This window comes from Sylvia atricapilla, chromosome 10 (assembly GCF_009819655.1).
Source record: "Sylvia atricapilla isolate bSylAtr1 chromosome 10, bSylAtr1.pri, whole genome shotgun sequence".
NCBI classification, from domain to species: Eukaryota; Metazoa; Chordata; class Aves; order Passeriformes; family Sylviidae; genus Sylvia; species Sylvia atricapilla.
Window position 1 is genome coordinate 12,831,345 of NC_089149.1, and position 17,365 is coordinate 12,848,709.

Here is a 17,365-nt window from a genome sequence, read left to right on the forward strand (position 1 = left end):
GAGCACTTCAGGCGTAAGGCAGAGAACAGAGAACAAAAGTGGTGAAGGGACCAGGTAAAAAAATGAGAAGTATGGGATTATAAAGGGTAGAAAACAGAGAAAGGTAACATTTAAGAAAAGGCCCATAGAGGTATGGCTCAGGGGGTTGGACTTTTGGATTTATTTTCCTCTCACTTTTACCACTGTATAACAGAGTGAATCAAGTAAATTACTGAAATTCCTGGTGAGATACATCCAGTGTGAACAGCACAGGACTGGGCCATAAGTTGTAAAAGAAATCTGAGGCAGGGTCTAAAAAGAGATAGCAGAAGTTCTTTAATATCTAGATAGTTTGCTTAAGGCTGGAGAACAAGGGAAACAATTAAAAGAAATGAAGACAAAAGATAAAGAAGACAATCTTTCACACTGAATAGACAAACTGTATCCAGTAGTTCTTCAGGTGATGAAAATGCATAGCCTGTTAATGTCCTGTGCATTTTATCCTTGGACTTGATTCACTAACAACTATGGACTTACTCCTCATTTTACACCATCAATCTTTTAGAAGTTTTTTTTTTTTCCTACGTAATCAGCGAGACAAGTAAGATTCTTTCTTGGGCTGAACTCGTGATCGTGTTGCCTGTTAGCTGGTGTGACTTTACCTTGCCAGCAGGCCCCCACGGTGAGCTGCATGGCGATGTGAGAGGGGTGGATGGGCCAGTCGTTGGTAACCAGGTACGGCTCATACGTCGTCCCGTCCATGTACAGCGTCACCACGGGGAACTCCACATTGACCACGTAGTAGTGCCACTCCTTGTCACAGATCTGGGAGACACAGCAAAGCCTTGGTTACCTCTTACAGTGACTGATTTTTAGATCCCACATGGTCCTTAAATTGTGTTGTTTTCAAATTTCACTTACAGAAAATAACGTTACTGCAATTTCTACAGCTCTAACATTAATGAAAGCCTAAACAATGTTGATAAATACTCTTGGCATATTTGCAAAAAATATGTGATAAATAGAGGCTTCTTAAAACACACTCTGAAAACAAGACATGGATAGAAAATAGAAAAATCAGACAATTTGGTATTTGATCTGTATTTTCACATTTGCTAATACATAATATTAGTTTCTTAATGTTATCTACTTATTTCTTATCTACTGTAATTCTTATCTACAGTTGAAAACACAGCATTTCATGTAAGATACACACAGGATGTACTGGCATAGTTACTGGGGATCCCTATTAGGTTCAGATTAAGAAAATATATAGCCCTTTGTCACTGGATTGATGAGATATTACCAGTGATTGTCATTAACTTATCCCATCAATACTTAGGAAGTTCTGTGCAACCTGCCAGGACCTCAACAGTGCTAAAAAGACCAGGGTTGTGCTCTGTGTGACACAGAGGGACAAGCAGTCTACAGGTTTACACAGGAAACTCATCTCTTCCCCATCCTTCATCTTTTGGTCTTGAGCTTTTCCCCAGATGGTGGGAAAATGAGGATCTTTATGGTTTCCCTTATATCCACCAGCTTTGAAAAGCAGCAGCCACAGTTACAACATACTTTCAGGATGACAACATTAGTGTCAAATCACATAAGAGTTTCTGAGCTGGAAAACCACAGGTTACTGCAGAATGGCCAAATTCAGCTTTAGTTCACAAATGTACAGCTGAATGAACTCATGCCTCTAGAGGCAGAAGTCCGGTGTGCAAATATCAACGTCTGCCCAATTATTGTTGTTGTATCTTTCAAATTTAAAAGTTCAAAGGAACAAATCACAGCAAACTGGTAGAACGAGTGGGCTGTTTGAAAGACAAAACAATAGTTACAACAATGGTACTTTCAGTTCTGGAGCAATCCTTGTTTTGATGTATTAAGAAATGGAAGTGCTTGAATGCAGATGTCCTTGCTTTTTCACAGAAGCAAGCAGAAAGTGATGTTTAAACATAACACTTTGTCCTTGGCCAGGTTAAATGTTATCTGGTGCAATATCTGCCCTTTGAAAGCACAAGCTAATGTTTTGTTCCAGAAGACATTTCAACAAGCACTTAATCACTTCTATTTCAAACAGATACATTTATTACTGCAGACATTGTAGCTCCACAGTGAGAGATAAATGCAGCAAGGGGCTGCTGGAGGAAGCCTTCCTTTTGTAAGCAGCAGACAGCACAAATGTTTTCTGAAGGTTAAATTAACTGAAACCAAAATTGAAAGTAAATAAATTGGAAGACTGAAAATTATACTGAACAAACACCAGCTACCACCAGTATTATGCAGCCCTGCCTTCCATGGAAAAGCAGCTTGCCAAGCCCTGCCTGACCCGCTCATTAGCACGTGATGCTACACGCAGCTGACATTTCACAGAAAACAAACTGGTTTTGAGAGACCTTGTGTGGCCAAACCTACAGGATGAATACCTGGCACTTTGGAGAACTGTTCCACACTATTTCCATTTTGCAACTCTGAACTGCATCACACAGGATGCCCTAAGTGCACCCCAATGAGTGAGCAATCCTCATGTTTAACTAAAGCAAGAGCACGTTGCCAGAACAAATCAAAACATTCTGGGACATTACACACACAAAGAGAATGATAATGTGTAGCCAGTGTAATTACTCCATTAGGCAGTTATATTTTTCAAAGAAAATGCTCCCTGGAAATACAACATTTCATAACTTCTGCAATTCAAGGCACCTGCAACTGGGCTCAAGTGCTTTCCTGAAAAATTCAGATGTCCAACTGTGGGTGCCCACACAAAGTACTCAGTAACTTTCATTTTTTCTTTTACATTCTGGAACAGAAGATTATGCAAGTGCAGACAGCTTGGTGACATCCTTGAACCCTCACTCACCCTGCATTTCCTTGAATTTCAACACATAAACACATCAAGCGTTGTCTTGAAGGGAATTTGCACACTTAAAGCCTCAGCTAGTTGTTCCTGAGATTTCAACACCACTTGCTGCCCATCTTGCCACCCGATTTCAATTCAGCTTAGAGACACAGACATGTGCCTATTCCTCCAAATCACCTTTCAGTATCTGTACTGGGCTTCAGTGTAAAAACAAATATTCTACAAGGGAGCAAAAAATTACTTCCAAACTCTGGAATACATCCTGGTCATTCAGCAGCAGGTAGTACTTCATGGCTGGCCATTTCACAAGTAGCAAAATAATGAAATAAATAAATGCGATGTGTCATTTGTTGTGCTGTTGTTTCAAACCTCCTTTGTCTTCTTAACACAGCAAGCTAAGTTTTTCATGCATGTATTCTCCTGTAGCAATTGAATGCAATATGAAACAGTGAAGCCAGGAAAGAAAATTATAAAATGTTCTACACTGGCAAATGAATTTTAATACTGTCAAGTTGGAAATATTTTTTAAAAATCTAATTTATAAACCTATTGTAATGAGATAAAATTACAGCTGAGTAAGCTGGTATGCCAGCTGGTGGATGGGGTCTGCCGCTTGGGACCCAGAGAGCCACAGCCACCCCAAAGGATGTCTCGCTAGAAACTGCTCCTTGGGGGGTCAGGGCGCTCCTCAGCTGGCCAGAGGGGCTTCTCAGCATCGGGCAGAGCAGTGATTTTTCAGCTCAGTGATTTCAGCTTTCAGTGATTTCAGCTCAGTGCTCTTAGCTCATGCCCTTGCGAGTTAGCCCCTCTTTTAGCCGGCCGTGGTGAGAGAGAGAGAGGTCTCGTATGGAATTTCTGCAGGTGGTACTTTATTGAGAGGGTACCAGCGAAAGGGGTCCAGGGACGAGGAACCTCTCCTGACCAGAGGAAACTCAGGGGTTTTTATGGGACACCAGGGTGGGAGGAAAAGGGTACAGAACCAATCAATTGTAACAGATCTACATAAAATCCCGAGGGGGCTTGTGGGTCTTCAGCCAGGTCGCCGTGGCTAGGAGGTTTGTCTTTGTCTTAGGGGCTCAGGGTGAAGTTGCGAAATTCTTCCTTGACTCCTCAGCTTGGCTCCCTCCAGGGCAGAGCAGCCGGGGCTCCGCCCACCTCCACAAGCTGGCCTTTCCAAAACTGCTGGATGGCTTCGTCTAATCACTCTATCACACTAGTCTGCCTCTAAAAAGTATGAATCAAATCACAGTGAATTAAACAGCCTGAAGTCATAGTGCTGATTACAGGCCATTGCACTGGAATATACTTTTGAGACAGGTGAAAACAGCCTCCATATAAATCTTACAGAGCAAATGTCTTAGGCTCTTGGCATCTTCTAATGAAAAGCATCAGATTTTTGTGCTATATATTGGAATGCTCAGGAAAAAACGAAACCAAAGTTGTTGGTCTGAGAAGCATATGATGCTTAGAACCAGACTTTGGTGATTGGCAAAATGCCCCATTTTTCAGCTTTGTCCACACAGGCGTGGTATACACCTGGGAGAATCAGCAATTTCCAACTCTTGGAACCCCCCTTGGGTCAGCTGGGGCTACTCCTGGAGTGGCACCATCCACCTGCTTGGCTGCACACACCAGGGCAGCCTGTGCTCCCCTTGTGCCCAGTGAAGAACTGTCCATGCTCCCCACAAGCCTCTGCTGAGCTCCCTGCATGTCCCTCTGGTGCACCTCAGCAGCCTGGGGAACCTGAGCAGGAAAACAGCTCTGCACAGCCAAGTGTGCACATCCCAGGCAACCTGAGCAGGAAAACAGCTCTGCACAGCCAAGTGTGCACATCCCAGGCAACCTGAGCAGGAAAACAGCTCTGCACAGCCAAGTGTGCACATCCCAGGGAACCTGAGCAGGAAAACAGCTCTGCACATCCCCCTGGGTGCTGCTCAGAGCACACATGAGAGTGTCCCCTCAGAGCTCAAAAAGGCCTATGTGGCTTCCATCTTCTGCTTCCTGGGACTTTGCTGAAGAAGTGCTCTCAGAACACACTCAAACATCCTCAACAAAGGCAGGAAGAAAGAAAGGAAAGCGAAGAAAGTGCTCTGCTCACTGTAAATAGCACGACTTACTGCAGCTATGAGACAAAAATCCTTCTGCCTGAGTGGTCTGAACCACTCATTCAGTTGACAAAAGTGGTCTGACAGAACCACTTGTTTGAAGAAAGCATCTTAAGCCAAATTTAAAACACAGAGCATGTCACTGCAGTCACTTCTCAATGCCTTTTGTCGCATCTTACTATCCTCTGAATCCATCACCCCCATCCTCAGCCATCATTTATTAGAGCACATCTAAAACACTGGGCCAGCTTTGTGTTCCTAAATACAAGGAGTATTTTGATAAACTGGAGTGAATTCAATGGAGAACCAGCAGAACCAGCTCTGGCCACCTGAGGAGAAGCTGAGGGAGCTGGGCTTGTTTGGCCTCAGGGAAGAAGAGCAGCCCTACAGTGCCAAGGGAGAAGTGACCACAGACAGATCTTTCGAAGTGGACAACTTTGCATTTTTATATCCCCCCACTAAAGAAGGCAAAATATGCAGGGAATCTTAATAGCATTAGCATTATTCACTCAGCCAGTCTCCTGCTTGACCCTCCTGCACTGTCCTGAAAGCAGCCAAATGCCTTGTGGCTTGGCTTCAAAGCCTGGCCCCCACTACCCTGGTTCAGAGTGCTGAAAACAGATGATAATTGGATGGGGAGAGAGAGATACTGCTTTGAATTAAAAAAAAAAAAACCCACAATTTTTTCTTAATCTTTAAAAAAATCCTTCTGAAAAAGCTTTTTCAAAATTTACAAGGTTTGACATTTTTCTGCTGATTCCAATCTTTTTGATAATTTTTTAATATATTTTGAGACAAAAATATTTTTATTATCTATTTTGAACATACTTTTATAGTATTGAGAGAAAGCACTGCAGTGCTTACAAACAGAGAGGTAAATTGGAAGGTTCTGAATGACTGTTTCATTTATACTTTGAGTCAGGAACTAAGGAATAGTGCCATTGCAACAAGGAAACCTAAAAAAGATAATTTGGAGCTGGATGGCAGTGAATTTCATATAGTATTGAAAAAAGTTACATGTATTTGCAATTTTTCAAAGAAAGGTATTGTGTATTTACAAATGTAAATTTAGAAAACTAAGCATTTTAGGCAGTTGAGTCATTCTGCCCAAAACTGGTGAGTTTTTAGCGAAGGCAATTCACAGATCAGCAGAGAGCCTTTCTCCTCTTCCACTCTGGGGTATAACATGGTTGTCCCAGAAATTGGATCTTTAAATATATTGAATGAACTTTTATCTGTTACTTTAGAAATAATTTATTATCTTAATTGTTTTCCTAATATCAGTCCTCATGCACAAACGTCTGAAATTAAGGCATGTTAGTTTAAAAGAAGAAAAGAAGAAGATACCTTGTGTCCTAGGGTGGTGTCATTATACCCCCAATTGTCTGTCTGTGTGCTCTATGTTGTGCTCTGTACCTTTAGGACTGTTCTGAGAGTGAAGCAGGGAAAGAAGCGTGCAGTTTGTTTTGAAAAACAGTGTTCACCCCTCTGCATTTCTTGTTTTTCTTCTTTCTCAGGACAATGTGTTCGTCAGATGCACAGACAGCGCCCAGGGAGAGGGTTTTTTCCACTTTTAGTTAGTTTAGCTAGCTGAAGCAAAGAAGCCTCCTGGACAGTTTGTTTTTTTTTTTTTTTTTTTTTTTTTTTTTCCTTTTTCTTGGGACTGTTTAAATCCTCCCCATGACTGAGAAACCCAGAGGAGGACCGGGATCTGGCAGCTGTGGCCCACCGGGGCCTGGACCTCGGCATTTTCCAGCACCGAAGGAACCGGGACTGATCAGAGACTGAGAGAGCTGAGCTGACTTCCTCAAGAAGTCCTCAAGGACTTCTGCAGTTTTGCCATCTCTCTTCGGAGTGGTGAGAGGGTTTATTGTTTCATATTATTCTTTCCTTATGCTTGTGGGCATTTTTTTTAAAAATAATTAATTTTATCCACTTTTCTCCAAGGAAGTTCTTTTCCTGGACTGGCTGGGGGGAGGCACCGTTTGGGTTTGCTCTCCAGAGGAGCCCCATTAGGAGGTTCCCTCCCAAATTTGCCCTAAACCAGGACACCTTGGGGCATTGCTGTAGTTATAACTGCTACTTCTCTTTGATTTCTTCTAATAAATCTATGCCTCAAATTTCAGTAGCTGAGCTACCTGAAAATATGATTAAGTGGTATAGAAAAAAAAAGTTACAGAGTTGACTTTATGATCTTTTTTTCTCATTGTCTATAAATACTTTCAGGTTTTTTATTTTTTTAAATTATCCCTACAACACCAGGAACAGAAGAAACCACTGCTAAAAATGTCCTGGTGCAGATCTAAGTGTGTAATTCAGTATGCAGATATTCAGTGTGAAGGAGGGCATTGCTCCACTGGGTACCTGGGTTACCTGGTGCCTTTCTGTTTTCTAATACAATGAACAAAAATCTGTTTCTGCTGTGAATACGTGATTTTATGGTAAAAGTCTGCTTTTGTGGGAATCCACATATATGCACTTTAAATTGGCTTTGAGCTACAGTACAGTCCACCAGCATATTCATTTTGGGGAAGAACTTTTGAAAATAAACCAAAGCGAAGCACAAACACTGACTAATCAAATCCATTCAGTCATGTGAATTGTTTTATCTTGTAGCACTATGTATTCTACCTCAGTAATAGACTCCACATTAGGACATATTTGCCACATGTTGGCTTTACTCAACCTAAACCTTGCTTGCCTGGAAATGATTAAAACATCTCTGGGAAAGGGTTTCACGTTCCTGACCACTAAGTGAAGGTGTTTAGATTGCAGATAGGTCTCCAGTATCTCCACAACTTCTTCAGAAAACTTTAAATAAAGCTCTAAAATATTCTTATTATGTACCAGGGCTTCTTTTTTGATACTGTCTTTGTGTTTAGTGTTCTACATTTATCCTTCAGCAGCTCCTTCATATGACATTTTTCCTCCTGTCTGTAAAATCAATTCCATCCTGTCTCTGCAGTGCCAATAGATACAGTATGCAAGTAGTAATTGAGGCAGAATGGAAGGAAAACACACTGCAGATGGGAAAAGGAGTCATTGATACACACTTCCAGAGTTAAATTTACAGGTGATACACTGCAAAGCATCATCATAATCTATCAAAGCAGTAAGAATACTGCTGCACATGTAACCTCCATATAAATCTTTTAGTTTGAACCTCAGCCTGCACAGCCCTGCTCAAAAGTGATCAGGGTGTCTCCTTGAGCAAGCTGCAGAATTCTGACAGCTGATAGCTGGCAGTGAAGGAAAGACCCAACCAGCCAGACTGCTTTGCTCTGGATGAGCTTTTCTGCTTTTCAGACTGGAGCATCATCACTCTTCCAAGTGTCAGCACTAGTGGCTGTAGGATGGAGTAATTTGTACTCCTTGCTGAGGAAGCTGTTCCACAGCTATCAGAGCTGTATCAGAACTTGGATGTACCTAGTACAGATGCTGATGTGATGCTACAGCTCTGTGTGCAGAGAGTTGTTTTGGAAAATTCAATAACCATTCCTCTATAGTTGCATTTGTAAAGGACTGTGTGTGAACAGTCATAGAATAAAGGAGATGAGCACTGTGCAAATTAATCCCTTCTTTCTGGAACCTCAGCTCAGAAACAAAAGAATGTTTCCCAGAGAAGAGACCAAAAGAGACTTCCCTGCTCCTTATGGAAGTCTCAAGCAAGCTATTGCTTCCTCACAGGAGTTTTGGTGAGGAATCTTCCTTGCTCTTATAATCTCACTAACTGAAAGGACAATGCAGCCTCTCTTGCCGATTGATTTTGAATGAGAATTTGTGTACCTTATAAAACAATATTTCTTCAATATAAATCTTCAGTTGGATAGTGTAGAAAACTGTCCATAAGAAAGACTGGAATTTCTTGTGTACCTGCTCAAGTATGGAAATAAGCATGTATCTAATAAGAACTAAGTACGCAAATAAGCATGTACCTAATCACAATCTTCTTTCCAACCTGATATCATCAACTATTTACTCACTGTTTAGTACATATTTTTTCTTCTGCTTAATATTTATTAGATTTATTATTATTAGATTATTAGATTCAGACATTTTCTTTTACTTAAAAAAACCCAGATTTTCACAGACTATTCAGGAAACAACCCTAAGATTTGATATTTTTAGGAAAATATAAATAGAATATTTTGTTAAAATATTTTGAGCCCTGCAATTTATTAAGCAATATGGTTTATTTAACGTGTCAAACAGAAGTGTGGATGTCCATTAAATCACTCAAAAAATTGGTGAGGAAAGTTCTATCTTTTAAAATTATTTTTTTTTCTCTTGAGAAATACCCCAACAATACCAATTAATCCAAACTAATTCCTGAACTACTTTTACATAGCAAGTTGGGCAAGTGTCTTTCTTTGTAGCTACAGGCACTCCCATAGGAAACATCTTGTTGTAGTTTATCAGAACTTCTTTACTTTGTAGTGACAAATAAAAGTGACTATTTTTCCCTCCTTAGCCATTTCCCCTCCATGTCCATTCAAATGAATGCAGAAGGAAGAGCAAGCACCTAAAAGAGATGAGTCTATGTTTAGCACCAGATTTCCAGATGTAAGACATGTTTTGATCTTTGATTTTCCTGCAATTAAAAAACTTGAATCTTGCCGAACTCTGCAGTGTTTTATTTGGAGGTTGACTGACATAGCCAATGTCTTTCATCTCAAAAAAGAAGGTGAACACACATATTGCAAGTCACCCTGTAGCAACTGGGGGAAATTTCTCATTACTGTGAGTTAGTTTTCTTCTGGCTTGTGTCATCCTAGGTGTAAAAGAGTTAAGTATACAAATCTGACTGTGAGTTTTCCAAGATTTATGATCTGGTTTTGTCTGAGCTCGCTGCTCCATATGCTAGAGAGAGGATGTGAATTGCAGCACTGAGCTCCCTGTTAGCCAGTGTTCTCATTCTGCCAGGCAGAACAGATCACTGCCTTGCACCTCAGCATCCTCTGCCCCTTTCAGAATCCAGCCACTCTATTATTCCAGCACTTAATGAAGCCAGCTTCATTCCAACCACACGTGACATTTGAGTCCTCTGCAAATGAACCTTCAGTGTGTAAAAACAGAAAGGATTTAAAAAATCTCAGGGTAAACCTCTATTCACTAACTGTAGAAAAATAAAGGGTAGGGAACAAAATAATAAAAGACATCTGTTAGTTTCTTATTCTCCAGTCCCCTGATGAGATCTTGCATGACAACAGTGCTGGCCCTTTTCCACCAGAAACCACTCTCACTTGAAATTTATCTGGCTGTTCCCCTGTACAGATTGGTCTCCTGACTTAGTCTTAGAAGAAACTTCACATCTCTCTCCCATATCTGAAGACTTACATTACTGTAAGATGGAGAGATGGTAAGAACAATTCCTTGGTGCAGTCCCTTACAGCTTTTAATGGTACATGTACACATATCAATGTACGAGATATACACATGCCTATGCATATACACACACAAATTTCGGGGGTTTTAATCACAAACTAATTTGAAAACAAGGTTGTAGAATAGTTATGTATTTCTAAAGCTTTAAAGTAAAAAGGGAACACTGTTTTTCAAAGTCAACATGGTACAATCACTGAAATGAATAAACTCAAAGCAGCTCATATCAATGTAAATATTTTCTTAGACCAATTTGTACTATTCTAGTTGTAAATGTTCCTAGTTGTAAAGATTTCAGGGTACTTTGAATACCTCCTATCAGAATAAATTTATTTAAAAACTATTGAAGAAAGAGAAATTATCAGAGCATACAAAGATGAAAAAAACATTTTCAGAAACTAAGTATTTAATAACTAAGTTGGACTGAAATTGAAACTAAACTATTGAACTGATACACAGCTAATGAAAACTGATATTTGTTAACTCTACTATTAAAGTTATATTCATAATGCTTAAGCTACCAAATAACAAATCTTGGTAGGTAATAGAAGGGAAAACAGTTTACATAAACTGTTACAGTGGTCTCATAACAAAATTTCTATGGGATTAGGATGGATGTTGGTTCTTCTTCACCAGCAAGGAAATTTTTACTGGCCATTAATGTCTCTCTTGCTTTCACTGCCTCATGTAAATAAACCCAGTTAACATTATTTGAATGTGGTGCTCCAGATTGGGCCATCCCTCTTTCCAGGCTTTCTGGGCTGAAGGCTGGTCTCCAAAGGAGAGGTAGAACGGGAACAGGGCAGTGGCCTCCTGTTTCAGAAGCAATATTCCCTTCTAAAGCTGTCAGAAATTCATACCAAATGAAGGGTGCAGCACTGCTGCCAGCAAAAGTGAGACAGCCAGGAGGAGACCAGACCACTTAAATTGTTCTTCTGGTTCCTCTATTGTTGTTTAAAAAAGTAAATAACAAACCAAATACTTCACTACTTGTAACAGGAAGCTTTACTGAACAGTTACTCATCCTGGTGTATTATTTCCCTTTTTTTCTCTTTTTAAAAATCCCCTTAATTTTTTTATTAATTAACATATATCAATCAAAAATTAACAAAAGGCAGAAAAGTCCTCTGATGTCAGGGGGACATGTCAATAAAACCATTAAGGATAATGCAAAGATCTTTGCTTCAGAGAAGCAGGATGGCCACTGCCAGCTTGGATTTGCCCTTGGAAATCTGCAGCTGAGGAGAGCAGGAAAAGCAAGGGAAAAGAGGCACTGTACCTCTCACCACGGATGCTGCAGCTTGTCAGGCTCAATAAAATATTGCCTTGCTCCTATCAGGGTGGAAAACTACTCCTATCTAAATGGAAAGAATGATCAATATTCTGAGATGAATGCATTTTTCACCGAGTAATGAAACATGAGGATTTTTTTTTAGATCAACTTGAAACAACTGAGTCTGAGGAATAAAATGATCAACCAAAGTCTCAGCCAGAAAAGTTTAATTTCCTGCCTCCCAATTTAAAGGGCTTCTATGACTGTTTCATTTATATGCCAGATATTGATTTACACTGTGATTTGTCAGTATAAATTTTCTGCTAAATATCTCTTTAAAGAAGCTAATATAAATGTTACATACCTAAATGTGTATACATATAATCAGAGATGAAAATATGCAAAAACTTGGGTAGATCATGTCCTCGGGAGTTATTCACAAATAGAACACATTTACCACTTGGCAAAACAAGAATAATATTAAGGAGAACTGTGAAACCAATCAGATCCTTTGAGGTCCTACCTAACTGAAACGGCCCAAATACCTCCTTTGTTTCCTAGCCTGAGCCATGATATCTGATTGACATTATTTATTGAAGTATTCAATCAATTTCTTGAATTTCAACTATTCATGCATTTATAAAGCATGAAACTGATTTCCAAATGGCACCCATTATGTTCCTGAGGCCATCTCTGGGAAGGGAGCACAGAGATTAGGGATGTTTTCATGTACATCGACACACAAATTGTGTCAGTCTCATTTTCTTGCTTTATTGATGTCCTCTCCAAAACTGAAAAGGTGTTGGCTTTTGAACAACCTGACTTCAAAGGGAGCTGAAACGAACTTGTGGTCTGTGAGTTTGTTCTCTCTTCAAGACAGCACACATAGAATTCTACTTCATTTCACTCATGAGGCTTCATCATCCATCTTTGAATCTTACCTGGAATTTAAATCACTTGCTCTCATCTCCAGGATCTGCCTTTGTAGGTGACACATGCAGGGATTCTGCCTATTAGATATTTCTATGAGGCACACAAACACTTTTTCACTCTTCGGAGGTTTCCATCTAAAAATGGCATTGTGGTCATATACAAAATGAAATGCCCATTTAAAACGCCTGCTGAAACACACATTATTTGCTAGAAAACCAATTAAATAATTTTCAGTTTATTAATAATACTTAATCAAAACATAGACTTACTTAAAAAAACCCAAACCCTATGAGCGTTAATACAAAACAAGCCCTGCTATTCTTTGCCATTGGCTCCCAAATATTAATATATAAAGGCTTTATTCAGTTTGCTTTCTAGAAACCTGGCTGAAATGCTAATACTCAAATGTTTAAAGTCAGACATCTTGACTGTCTGCTGCTCCAAGGACTGAGACAACTGAGAGGTGTGGCCACACTCCTGAAGGGTCCTCAGGAACTGAGGATTTTTGTCTCTCTGAGCATCAGGAGGCTGCATGAAGAAAAAGGAGGCTGTCACTGTTCAAGGCAGGATGATACATCCTTCCCTTGCTGCTGGTGTCTGAACAAATAAAACACTTGGTTCGGGCAGCCTCTAGGATGTCACAGAGGTACAAAGAATGGGATTAATGCAAACTAGACTCCAGAGACGATGCAAACAGGGTAGCTGGGGCTTGTTCGCTTTGGAGGGCAAATACTCGTGCTCAGCTCTGAAAACACTGCCTGAAGAGAGCTCTTGTCTCGTCCCTCTCACACAGCCCCACCTACACACATCACTCACTTTGTCAGAGCAAAGGACTACATTCCCTTATCAATCCACATCCCACAGGAAGTGTTATGTGCTGGCATTAAATCATTAAATAAACATCCAGACTTGATGCCTCAGTTCTCAGCTCCCATCCGGGAAACACTGGGGTTCCCAGGCTGGTCTGCACACAGAACAAAGCACACCTGGCTCCTGCCTGGGGCTCTAGACCTGTCCTTTGCTGGCTCTTTGAAGGCTCCCATCACTTGGCAAATCCCTCTTCAAAGGCTCCGGTCTCTGAAGGAACTGCTGAGACTGTTTGCAAGGGTTGCTTTTAATGTACTCAGCAAAGGTAGATGGAGCTGACACAGGTGTTAAACACCTCTCACAATTTCCACGTTCTGGGAGAGGTAATTTACTTGAAAGATTATTTGCTCTGTTGAAAGTGCACAGTGCAAATCGGGGATGAAAGAATCCCTGCTCTTACACAAGTCTCACACTGAACTGAGAGGATCTCTCCAGGGAACCTCGGGGGGAATCTCGTGCAGCCCAGAGCCCACTGCTGTGGCAGGTCTGGATACTGCAGCAGTCTGAGCTGGAGACATCTACAGCAGCACAAGGGCACAGCAGAAATCGGTGCTCCTTCCCCACTCCAGCAGGCAATTAGGACATAATGCAGGAAAAAGCAAATGCTATTTTTTTAAAATGCAGCTAAAAGGTGGCAATGAGGCATACTTGGTTACCTTAATAATTTCTGTAAAATGAAGAATGGTTCTGTGTCCATGCTGCTGTATTTATACACAGAGGTAAGTCAGGAAATCATACAACCCAAATATTATGCATAGCCTCTTTAATGAAATGGGGACTGCTAGGACTTTAATTACAGAGCTAGCATTTTGCAGACTGATTATATGTTATATACCATAGGAAGGTAATTAGTTATCAGCTGTATTTTTGATTTTGCCAGACAATGCTGTTATTTCATCAATATGCAGCTTGTTTTAGTACTAATCATGATCGTGTTCTTAGTACTTTTATGGGAGGAAACAAGTCAGCATTGAGGGTCTGCATCCCAGAGTAGTTCTGGGTTGCTGTTAGGGACATGAAACAAATAGACTGTGGCAAGACATTTTCAATATTAGTGTTGCACAAGCCTTTAAAGTTTTATGGATCTCATTAAAGTAATTGTTTAAAGGTTCAAACATTCATTCACAACTGAGCTGTCTGAAATTTTCCTGGCGAAGCACTGTTTTTCTGACTGGTAAATGGGTGCTGAAATTACTATTGTTAGAAATGGGACAACAGGTTCTTCAGGTTAAAAAAAAAAACACTGAAAAATCTGTCTTTTTAGTTTCGCCAAATATGTCAGGTGCTTGCTTTCAAAATTGTAAATAACTTAAAGAAAAAAAATCTGAATATTAAGGACAAAAATTCTAATATGCTCCCCTAAATTATGCAATAACAGACCCAGACCAAGTCATATGGAAGTCTTACATGACATGAAACAACTGTAACAGTAGAAATAAAGACAATAGGTGAATTGTCTGCTGTCAGTGATTGAGGAGACGGAGTCTCCATGATTTACATGTATTTATACCTTTTTAGCTATAGCTAAAAATAACTACTTGCTTAGGCCATAAGAACTATAATGACTATATCTATGTTTCTTAGTAACATTGGCTAACTAAAGGCTAGCACAGACATGCACAGGCCTGTACTGTCTTGCAGGGTTTGTTATAAACAAAGCATTCTGTTATCTTTTGCTGCCTCCTTCAGGGTTCTGCCTTGACTCGTCCCGGGCCTGTGGCCCACCGAAGTCAGCACGTCCACTTGTGACACGAGTTCAGCAGCACTCTGAGTCCTGCTTCCCAGCTGTATTCCCACAGTCACAGCCAGCTGAGCGCTGCACATCTCTGAAATCCAAGCACAATTAGTGCATTTGGGCTAGACAGTGACAGTCAAGGAGAGCAAGAGCAGTTCTGCTCTTGCAGGAAGGAATCCAAGTGTGACATAAATGTCTCTTATTACCTGAAGGCAACTGGACATTTTCTGTCACCTCTGCACACACAGGACTACATATGGTCCCCTATTGCACACACTCCAGAGCCAGATTAATACCATCATTTTATGTGTTAATTGCAATAGACTTAACTGTTATCCCAGTTCTACTTCTACTTTAGTTGAGCACTGGGTGATAAGTTACTGCAAGAGTTTTCATTAAATCAGCCACATGTGGTTAAATATTTATCATACAGAAAATGAAGGCTAAATTTGAAATCAAGGTCTGTGTGATGGCCATGGAATTGCAGCAAACCCTCACCTGGGAGTGCATCCAAATCCAGGGATGGTGGCAGAGGTGCCTCAGGGAGAGAGAGCCTGAAGCCACTTAAGAAAGAACAAAAAGTACCACACAGGCCATGCATACAATTACAGCAACAGTAATTTCCTCTGAACAGATTTGAGTCCACAGGTTAATGGATTGAACAAACTGGAAGGGAAAAGACAGAATCAGTAATGAAAAGGTCACTGTAAGATTGCAAAAGAACTTAGTGAGACGCTGGACTCTGAGTAACTGCTTGAAAAAAATGCAGTAAAATTCTGAAGCATCTGGAATACCCTTAATTGTCCATTTGGAAGAACACTAAAGCAGGGGTAGGAAGATCTGTGCAATATCAGTCTGCAGGTTTTTGTCTGTTTCCATACACTTGTGAATAAATCACAAATAGGAACTTCGTTGGCTGCTGTGAGGATGTTTTAAAAGTCGAAGGTTTCTTATAATACTTTGCCAGAACTTTTTGCAACTTCTATGGCATAGAGATGCTTCTTTTGAGAAATTTTATTGCTGATGGAGGTTTGTTATGACTTTAATATGCAATTACTTAAAAAAACCCCTAATACTAAAAAACATCACAGCTATCAATAATACCAAAAAATGCCAGGAACTTTCCTGAAATTCAATAAACTTGCAATTTCTAACATTAAAGTTGCACTTAGAATTTCATTTAGTAACAACTTCTGCTAATGTAAAATTCAAGTGAGAATCCTGCTTTTGCTGCCTAGGAAGTTTCTGTAAAGTTCATTGCCTGCTCATAAAGAATATGAAACTCTGAAGTAGAAAAAGCTTTCAAGACATGAAATAATTCATAAGGATTTCTATTTCCTAGCCAGCACTAGTACTGCTACAAAACTGTAAGTGGATCCACAATTATTTGTAATAAGGTCATAATTGCTAATGAGAGAATGGTTAATGTTAAATCTTGAAGTTATCCTGGCTCTGCCATGATCGGGCAAAGCTCATGGATCCAAGCACAGCTTGAATTTTTCATTGGTGGCATTGAACTGAAAATCTACACAGTTACCCTGACCTTATTTAACAGCTGCTGATTCTCCTTTATCCTTACACAGTGAATATCCATTGGTAAGGAGGCAGAGGTTTGGAATCTCAGCCAGAGCAGATTCACACCAACGAATTCACACTGGCTCGTCAGCTCTGTGAATGCCTTGTGCAGCCCTCAGGAATTTTTTACCTTCTGCAGCACATAAACAAGGTAATAACATCAAAGTTCAATATGGCCAACAGATACCAATTCTTCTGAAAGCCTGGAGAATGCAAAAAAGTGTTTTTTAAATGTCTTAAGACAGTCAATATTATTTAGAAAGTAGAGCTGTTTATAAAAAGTGAAATTGATCTTTCTTCAAATTCATGTAAATCACACTTTTGGTTTACTCAGCACAGTCATTCCTAAGATGTCCCAGGAGCTCTGCAAATAAGAATATTGATTTTGATGACCTAGGGAAGTGGTGCAGTGACAACTGACAAATCCATAGTACAGCTAAATGACTCCTACAGTCTCAGGTGGAGAGTTGTTTATATGGCTACTTTCACAAGACAAATGCCTGACATAAGTTTTATTAAACCATTAGCAACCATAATAGGGTCTTTCAAGAATATTAGGCATTACTAGAGTAAGAGGTAAAGCTGAAAGGAATTTTAAGGGGATATATAAAGTGCATCTCTCTCTGTGTCAAGGTTGTATGGCATACACTAACTAC

At 40.0% G+C, this 17,365-nt stretch overlaps 1 protein-coding gene across 1 annotated transcript in view; it reads right to left on the reverse strand.

Annotated features, from left to right (window-relative positions):
• Positions 1 to 17,365, reverse strand: part of CLSTN2 (calsyntenin 2) — an 87,685-nt gene that overhangs the window by 25,747 nt on the left and 44,573 nt on the right. The window contains exon 7 of the mRNA XM_066325996.1: positions 642 to 804. Within this exon, the coding sequence (XP_066182093.1) occupies positions 642 to 804 (163 nt within the window). The remainder of the gene's footprint in view (positions 1 to 641; positions 805 to 17,365) is intronic.